Here is a 9992-nt window from a genome sequence, read left to right on the forward strand (position 1 = left end):
AGACCTCAACACACCCAGACCAACAGGTAGACCTCAACATACCCAGACCAACAGGCAGACCTCCTCAACACACCCAGACCAACAGGCAGACCTCTTCAACCCCCCCAGACCAAAAGGTAGACCTCAACACACCCAGACCAACAGGCAGACCTCCTCAACACACCCAGACCAACAGGCAGACCTCCTCAACACGCCCAGACCAACAGGTAGAGCTCAACACACCCAGACCAACAGGTACACCTCAACACACCCAGACCAACAGGAAGACCTCTTCAACCCCCTAGATCAACAGGCAGACCTCAACACACCCAGACCACGAGGCAGACCTCAACCCCCCAGACCAACAGGTACACCTCAACACACCCAGACCAACACGCAGACCTTAACACACCCAGACCAACAGGTAGACCTCAACACACCCAGACCAACAGGCAGACTTCAACACACCCAGACCAACAGGCATCCCAAGCTAACTTGGCCAAGTTAGAATGCCAACTAGGGCAGAGGTCTCATAGAAAATTTAGAAGTAAACTGAACTGAATTAAAATGAGAATAAAATATATTAAATTTGTGGGATACAGACAAAACAGTGCCAAAAGGGAATTTTATGTTTATCATGCACGTCATAAAGAAACAGGTCTCAATAATCTGAGCTTATATTTCAAGCAGCTATAAAAAAATTATTTTAAAAGCAACAAAGAAATGGGTGTCAGGTGGCTCACACTTGTAATCCTAGCTACTCGGGAGGCTGAGATATGAAGATTCTGGTTCAAAGTCAACCTGGGCAGGAAAGTTCATGAGACTCTTATCTCCAATTAACCACCCAAAAGTCTGAAGTGGAACCATGGCTCAAGTGGTAGAGCACTAGCTGTGAGAGAAAAGCTCAGAGAGAGAGCCCATTTCCTGAGATCAAGCCCATCAGCAGCATAAATCCAAATGAAGCAATGGGAATTTTTCTTAAAAAGAGAGAGGGCATTGATAACAAAATCAAAAACAGAAAATACAAATACAAAAAATATTGAAGGTGTAATTCAAGTGGTAGAACAACTGCCTTGCACATACAGTGACCTTAGTTGAAACCTCTATACTGCCAAAAAAGAAAAAAAATACAACTGATGAAAAACAAAAATAAAAGTTAGAAAAATCTTCTATACTCTAAGTGACATCATCAAGAAATGAACAGACAACTCAAAATGGGAGAAGATATTTTAAAAATCACATATCTGACAAGAAGCCAATATTCAGACTATACAAATAAATCATATAGGTTAACAACAGAAATATTTAAATGAGAAAAATATATAAATATATATGTCAACAGTATATAAAAATGGTGAGCAAGATCATCATTAAGTTATTAGAGAAATGCAAATCAGACCCAAAATTAGATATACTTCACACTCACTATGTTGGTTAAAATTAAAAAGAGAGGCAATACCAAGTGATATAATAGAGAACAAGGGTGTAGAGAAAACATGTACATTGCTAATGGAAATATTAAAATGGTTCAGCCACTCTTGGTGGCTTTGGCCCCCTAGAAAGAAAAAAATGTTTCCACTTCTTGGACTTCATTTCAATGAATAATATTTTTAATGTTCAGAGGGGTTGTGCCTCCTCGTTCCTCCCCAACGAGTAACCTACTTCAGTCTGACTGTGTGTGTGTGAGTGCTGGAGTCCGGTATAGTGATCATGTCCAGTTGTATTTTAGATCTAGCTTCCTCATGTGAAAGAAAACATGTGTCATCTATCTCCCTGAGATTGATTTATTTCATTTAATGTGATTTGTTCTAGATCCATCCATTTCCCTGCAAATGACATATTATTTTTTTCTAATGGATGAGTAAAACCCCATTGTGCATCTGTACCACTCACCTGACCCATTCATCTATTGTAGGGCTGTTCCCACTTGGCTACTGTGAAAACCGCAGCAATGAACATGAATGTGCAAGGGTCTGTACCATCTCCTGACTTGTAATGCTCTGGGTAGATGCCCCAAAATACATCCCAATTCATTTTATGAAGACAGTATTACTTTAATACAAAAATGGACATTGGGACGTCTACTTTAATAGTTAAGTGGAAAGAAAGAAAGAAAGAAAGAAAGAAAGAAAGAAAGAAAGAAAGAAAGAAAGAAAGAAAGAAAGAAAGTGCAATGTGTAAGGTACACAGGATGCGTATAAACTTCAACCCTAAAGTGGTACACATAATTTCCAGTCACAACACAGGCTAGAACTCATTATACACCTTTACTTTCAAAAAACAGGGACAAAGCCTGGCTTCTTGCCTGACGCTGCCAACACAGTGTTCAGGTGTTCCACGGAGGTCAGCAGGTGGCCTACGTCTCCTGTGGGCATCAAGCTGGAAAGCTGGTGGTAATTGTATGTATTATTGGTCAGTACAGGGCCTTGGTGGATGGGCCACACACGCCAGTGCCTTTTAAATGCATGCAGCTCACTGACTTTATCCTCACGTTCCCAGAAATGCCATCAGAAGTACGTGTAAAAAGCCTGGGAGAAGGCAGATTATCAACACAAAATGAGCAGCCACAAGGTGGGCCAAGACAATTGAAGCCAGAGAAGGGAAACCCAAAGGACAGACTTCGACCACTACAAAGTCATGAAGGCAAAGAAAACGCAGAACAGATTCATCAAGAAGTGTTCTCATGCGGTTCAAAGGGAGCCTGGGTCTGGGGACGCCACCCCGTAATGGAGAACTGACATGTTTCATGTTACCATTGCCACCAATAAAGGCTGTCCACGCAAAAAAAACTGTTTTCATTTCCTTTTGTCTTGTTTGTGTGTTTATCTGTCTTGGGGAGGGGAAGAAAGACACAGAAATGGAGGGACAAAGGGTGAACAAATGCAGTAGTGGTACTCACTAGACCTTATGTTGAAAATGAACTATACAACTTGTACGTGGGGATGGGAAGGAAAAGCAGGAGAGAGTGAGGGAAGGGGTGACACTGTCCAAAAAGAAATGCACCCCTTATCTGACTTCTTATAACCCCTCTGTACATCACCTTTACAATAACAAATAAATTAGAAAAAAAGAGTGAAGCAGAGAAACCTCGGGAGGCCCCTCTCTTGAAAGCTTCTCCCAAAAAAGCCCTGTTGTGGGGGCTGCTGCAGCAGCAGCTGCTAAAGGTAAAAGTGCAGCCAAAGAAAGCTGCTGATGGGGACCCAGAAGCCTCAGGCCATAGGGCTACTGCCCAGAAAACCACAGGCCAGCAAGCAGCATGGTCTCCAAAAGCATGGAAGGGTCTGAGAACCCTAAAGCATCTGGCAAGAAAGCTTTAGAGGCTGTTAATAAAAAGGAATAACAGGGCTAGGAAGGTGGCTCAAGTGGTAGGGCGCTAGCCTTGAGGTGAAGAGCTGAGGGACAGCACCCAGGCCCAGAGTTCAGGCCCCACGACCAACAAAAACAAAACAAAACAAAAAGAATAATGGTTCTTTTTGACACATTAAAAATAAATAAATAAATACATAAATAACAGAGGACTTGAGAAGGGGAATGAGACTAGAGGGACAAATGTGATCACGGGACATTAGAGACATGTACAGAAATATCACAGTAAGACCCCTCACCTTGTACAATTAATACACACTAGTACATCTTAAAAGAAGAAAAATCGATCATAATTCATAATATTAACAGAATCACATAATCATATCAGTGCAAAAAAACACAACAAAACTGTGCAATGATTCCTGTCAGGATGGTGTGTGTGAAAACTCCGCCATACCTGTCAGGATGGTGTGTGCATGGAAACTCAGCCATACCTGTCAGGATGGTGTGTGCATGGAAACACAGCCGTACCTGTCAGGATGGTGTGTGTGTGGAAACTCAGCCATACCTGTCAGGATGGTGTGTGCGTGAAAACTCAGCCATACCTGTCAGGATGGTGTGTGCATGGAAACTCAGTCATACCTGTCAGGATGGTGTGCATGGAAACTCAGCCATACCTGTCAGGATGGTGTGTGTGTGGAAACTCAGCCATACCTGTCAGGATGGTGTGTGCGTGAAAACTCAGCCATACCTGTCAGGATGGTGTGTGTGTGGAAACTCAGCCATACCTGTCAGGATGGTGTGTGCATGGAAACTCAGCCATACCTGTCAGGATGGTGTGTGTGGAAACTCAGCCATACCTGTCAGGATGGTGTGCCTGGAAACTCGGTGATCCTGTCTGACACCTGTCAGAAGGCAGCAGGACTGGCTTGTGCTCACACTGCTGCTGGCAGGAATGTGAGAATGTAAACCCTTCTGGGAAGGTGTCAGCTTCTTAACTAAACATGTAAATATGCAAACCAAAAAGTACATTGTTGGGCATGTACCAGAGAGAAATGAAAACCTGTGTTTGCACAAAAACCTGTGCACAAATGTATATAGCAATGCTACCTGAAAATTACCCCTGAGTGGACCCAACCCAGAGAGTGTTCCATAAATGAATGGTTAAACACATTGGAACCCTGGAAATACTGGCACACGCGATTGGGACTGACATCCGGAGACCCAAGCTAGAGAGAGGTAGCCAACACCAAAACATTACAGTCTCCTCAGCATAACATTCTTGAAATGGTGAGATAACAGGCAAGTAGTAGAAGGGGAGAAGACGTGGCCTGGGTGCACCACGGTGCCAACCACTCCCATACCAACAGAGAGCTCAGAACCCTAACTGGGTGGGTACCAACACCCTGGTGACACTGGTGTTGCTAGAAAGAAGGTAAAGGAAACACAACATCTTTCTGCATCACATCTTGGAGGTGCATGTGAATATACAATTGTCTGAAAAAAATTTAGTTAGAAAGTTCAGTTTGCCACAAACATAGCCACTCCTATAACCCTACTTGGGAGGTAGAGATCATAGTTGGGTGGCCAGCCTGGGCATAATAGTTTGTGAGACTCCATCTCCGCCATGGTGATGCATACCTGTCATCCACCTCTGCAACAATCAAGAGAAACACAAATAGCAGGACTGCAGTCCAAGCTGGCCAGCACATAAAGTAAGATTTTATCTTGAAAATAACCAATACTGGACTGGGATGGTAGATCAAGTGATAGAGCTCCTGCTTAGCAGTGCAAGGCCCTGAGCTCAAAGCCCAATGCAGAAAGTTCTCCTCCCTTCGTGCCACACACCCTGCAGCCACAGCCTGCTGCTCTGCTCCCCAGGAAAGGGCCTGTGCACCAACACTCACTTCCTTGTCCCTTGCACACTAGCCTCCCCTCTCAGGGGTCCGACACCATGACTGAGTCTGTTCCTGTCAAGATGAGGCCTGGAACTCAGTAGGAGAGCACCTGTCTAGCATGTGCAGGACCTTGGGTTTGATCCTCAGAACCAGAGGGAAGAACAAACTCCCTTGTCAAGTTTACCTACAGCCTTCATCCTGTCACATGCAATAGTCAAAGTTTTTCTTTCCCTCTCCTCTGACCTGGCTCAGTGGTCACCTTCCTGAAACTCTGCTGACCTTCTTTCCCGCTGGCCTCTGAACGGGATCTCTCAGAGTGAGTCTGTGGCTTGTCTTCGTTACACTCACTATTGGGTGGTGTCTGCAGTCCCACAAGTCTGAATACCATTCATGTGCCGTAACTCCAAATACAAACCCTCAGCCTCTGTCCCTCCGAGATGCCTCCCATAAGCCCAACATTTCCTCTTTAGTGAAAACAGTTAACAACTGCATGGAGCTGAGGACACTGCCCTGTGCTAAACCAAAGCCAGGCAGACACTTTGCATCCAGTTCTCCTCAGCAAAACCCCTAAATTTCCCAAATAAGTCAGATCATGTTTCCTTTACACACCGTCCCTGTACACTGGACATCCAATCTACAAGTGAGTCCTATTCATGTAAACATCACAACGCAGTGCTCACATCTGTGTATCTGAACCCTTCTTTCTTGAGATCTACATCTGGCTAATACACTGAACACCAGCAAACCCCATACAGCACACGTGCCCCCTCCCCACCTGTGACACAACACATGTCCTCCCTCCCCACCTGTGACACAGCACATGTCCTCCGTCCCCACCTGTGACACAGCACACGTCCTCCCTCACCACCTGTGACATAACACACGTGCCCCCTCCCCACCTGTGACACAGCACACGTCCTCCCTCCCCACCTGTGACACAGCACACGTCCTCCCTCCCCACCTGTGACACAACACACGTCCTCCCTCCCCACCTGTGACACAGCACACGTCCTCCCTCCCCACCTGTGACATAACACACGTCCTCCCTCCCCACCTGTGACACAACACATGTCCTCCCTCCCCACCTGTGACATAACACACGTCCTCCCTCCCCACCTGTGACACAGCACATGTCCCCCCTCCCGACCTGTGACACAGCACATGTCCCCCCTCCCCACCTGTGACACAGCACATGTCCTGCTCACCACGGAACACACTATCTGGTGGTTTGTGCTTAAGTAGGTGGTCCTCCTCCTCCAGGCGTGCTGCCCCAAGGGTGGGGTCCTGCCCTGCCTCCCTGGGCACAGTCAGACAGGGAGTCACCTGTAGCCACTGGCTAAATCCCTGAAAAGTCCTGGTCAAACGGCCCTCACCTGGGTAGGCTGACCGAAAGCAGCCAGCTTGGAGCTGTTCTTGGGGTCTGCCCCCTCGTGGAACTGTTCATTAATCGGCCGCAGGGAGAAAGGAGCAGAACCCCTCACCACCATCCTCGTCACAGCCCCTCCTCTGTCTGTCAACAGACATGACTCACCCAAGGAGAAATCAGGTTCCATGAACCCGGGCCAGCTTTTGCTGAACAATTCCTCTAGCATTTTCTGAGGAGATGAAACACCAGACCAAACACTGCTGAGTGCCTGACCCAGAGGCCCGTCTTCATGATCCTGAAGGCCATCCCCTTCCTCCAGGGGCCAGTACTCCTGTACACCGGAGGGAGGCTGACTCCAGGGCATGGGGCCCCTCCCTCCACACACAGGCGACAGGCTCCCTGGGGAGTGAGCACGCTGTGCCTTGGCCTTACGGCTCCCACCAGCACCCCAAGCAGCACACATCTCCCTGCTACCCTACGTTAACAGTCGCGGCCACAGCTTCTCAGACCCCTGTGCACCGCATTCTCCACTTTCCCACGTCTTCAAGGCAGTCATCCAATGTTCTCATGCCCTGGTGGCTCACACACCTGACAGGGTGTGAGAGCTGTAACAGGAGGTTCTTCCTATGAAGAAGAGCCTGGGCTTTGCTCAGGAGCTAGGGTAGAGCCGTTCAGAACTCCCGAGTGGGATGGGCCGCCAGGTCCCTCCATGACTGCGACACCCTTGACTTCACCAGGGCCAACAAACCCAGACAGCCGCGAACTGATGAGAGGCACGGGGGAGCTGGGGTGGGAACGGAAGCAGACAAACGCAAAGGAGGCCAACGCATGACGCACAGGCTTCACCCCCAGAAGCAGCGTGAAGGGGATTTCCCGGGCGCAGCCCAGCACCGCCCCGCCAGGCTCCTCACCGGGACGCCGGGCAGGGGAGACGCCCGCACCTCACATCTGACATCACCCAGAAGGCCCTGCACACGCGCGCTGGGGAAATGAGCACTCCTCCACAACCCAGGCTCATCATCTTACAAGAGTCTCCAGAGATGCCGTGCAAGCCGGGCCTGGCGTGCGGCAGGCTCACCACACACACGCGCTACGCCAGCACTGCAGCTGGCGTCGCCATGGTAACGGCCGCACCGGCTCCGCATCTTTCTTTCTGGCCTCAGTTTCACCTTCATGATGAAGGATTCAGAAGGGCCAAGAGCAAGAGTTTGAGTTGGGACAGACCTCGGGACTCTGATTGAGCTTCCGGATACCGGGGCCTACATTTCATCCTAAGGTAGAGAGAGGCCCAAGGCTGAGGGCAGGACTATAAGAACTGACCCAATGGGGTCCCAGAGGCACCAGTCCAGAAGCAAGGCGTCCATCCCCTGACCCGGGGCCAAGATGCAACTCACATTGTAGAGGATGTCTGTCCAGCCCTCCATGGTGATGCACTGAAACACTGTCAAGATGGCAAACAGGATGTTGTCAAAGTTGGTGATTCCAAAGTTGGGTCCTGCCCAGTACTCGCGGCACTCCGTGTCCCCCTCACACAGCCGGGCCGGGGCCTCCCTGCCACAGGGGAAGTCACCCACAGGGTCTGCATCTGTGAGGAGGAGAACGATGCGGAGCTCAGACCAAGGGCTCTGACGCCCCCTGGGAGTCCTGCGCACGAAGAACGCACCGCACAGGGGCCATCTGCGCCTGCACCGAGATTTTACTCCTACCTATACCTGCCTCTACCTGAACTCAGAATCCATCCTCCCAGGAAACCCTGGTCAGCCTCTCCCTTCTTCCTGGAGCCTGCTCACCAGGTACACAAGCATGCTTGGTACTCTTTTATCTTGAAATCAAAACTAAAAAAAAATCTACTATTCACTTGTTTCTACCGCTACCACCCTGGTTTCTCCTTTCCCTACAGCCAAACTACAGGACTGATGAGAGATTAAGACTCACAAAGTTGGTGGGAAGGCGGCTCAGTGATAGAGCGCTAGCCTTGAGCTGAAGAGTGAGGGACAGCGCCCAGGCCCAGAGTTCAGGCCCCACGACCGGACCCCCCCCAAAAAAAAAAAAGACTCACAAAGTTTATTTCTCCCTTTCAAAATATCTTGATAAATACTTATGTCTAATTATAGGGAATTGAGTCCTTTGTGTTGACAGCGTGGTTTGTTTCCTTTGGGGGAAAGGGGCAAGACTGGAGTTTGAACTCATGGCCTTGACTTGCCTGGAAGGCATTCTAAACTTGAGTTGCACCACAAGCCCCATCCTCCTTTCAAATTCTTTTTTTTTTAATTGTGAAAATACTGTACAGAGGGTTACAATTACATGAATACATTTCTTATCAAGCATTGTAGCCTCCTCCTTTGTTTCCCCTCCCATCCCTTCCCATCCTCCCCCGCCCCCCCACCTCCTTTCAAATTCTTGACAGAACTTTTCTTCTTTTTCTTGTCCTCTGGCACTGGTCATAACTGCACAGATCAGACTGGAAGATGGCATGCCGTGTCCAGTGCTCCTCCCCCTCATCTCTACTTCTCTCAGAAGGACTGGAAGATGGCCTGCGTGTACTCCGGCCTTCCTGTACTCCTGTGTGGAACTGGCCTAAAATTACTCTACTTAAAATACCTTTCTGTTTCCTTTCTAGAAGTTGCTGCCACCAGTCTTACTTCCTGTCTGTGTATATTTGTGTTTACTGGGCTGCCACTGTGTCCTCCACTGGGACATGCGCACCTTGCTGGTCTGGAACCTTCTAGATGAATGAGCCCAGGGCTGGTGCCAGATCTCACCTGTGCTGTTGGGGAAACAGGCCTTGTGGAATTTGCCCATGTAGAACTCGAGGCCAATGATGGCAAACATGAGGATGGCAAAGAAGAGCAGCAGCCCGATCTGCAGCAGCGGGACCATAGCCTTCATGATGGACTTGAGCACCACCTGCAGACCTGGGGCCAGAGCAAGCGCACAGCGCGGGTCAGAGAGCTGGGCAGGGGCCGGGGCCGGGGCCGGGGCCGGGGCAGGCACACACAGCACAGCACGACCTAAGGAGAGGCAGGGCCCAGCCTGTGCTAAGTGCTGGGAAGTGACTATTGATGGGACTGAAACACAGAGTTGATGGCCCTCAAGGAGGAAACAGCGCGAATAGTCGGGAGGAAAGGCCAGAGAGTGAGGTGTGTGTAAGCAGAGCAGACAGCCCTCAGAAACAAAACATGATGTCTCAGAAAGAAGCAGAGAGAGCAATGTCTCAAAGTAGGGAAGAGCAGGAAAGGGCTGTCAGAGTATGAAGCCCAGGGTGAGGCGTCTGAACTGTTGGGATCATGGATTTAACAGCGCTGAGGGAAGAGCAGGAAATCCTGAAAGGAGAGCCAGGCTACGGCAGCTCACACCTGTCATCCTCACTACTCAGGTAGTTGGGATCTGAGGATCGATTGCTGACCCAGGCAGGGAAGTCCATGAGACTCTCCAACCCTGAG

General features: G+C 49.1%; 1 protein-coding gene across 1 annotated transcript in view; it reads right to left on the reverse strand.

Moving 5' to 3' along the window:
* Positions 1 to 9992, reverse strand: part of Cacna1b (calcium channel, voltage-dependent, N type, alpha 1B subunit) — a 181386-nt gene that overhangs the window by 134493 nt on the left and 36901 nt on the right. Inside the window, exons 6-7 of the mRNA XM_013029324.1 lie at positions 9312 to 9464; positions 7944 to 8134 (exon numbers count right to left, since the gene is read on the reverse strand). Of these exons, the coding sequence (XP_012884778.1) occupies positions 7944 to 8134; positions 9312 to 9464 (344 nt within the window). The remainder of the gene's footprint in view (positions 1 to 7943; positions 8135 to 9311; positions 9465 to 9992) is intronic.

Source organism: Dipodomys ordii, unplaced genomic scaffold (genome assembly GCF_000151885.1).
Source record: "Dipodomys ordii isolate 6190 unplaced genomic scaffold, Dord_2.0 Scaffold118, whole genome shotgun sequence".
Lineage (NCBI taxonomy): Eukaryota > Metazoa > Chordata > Mammalia > Rodentia > Heteromyidae > Dipodomys > Dipodomys ordii.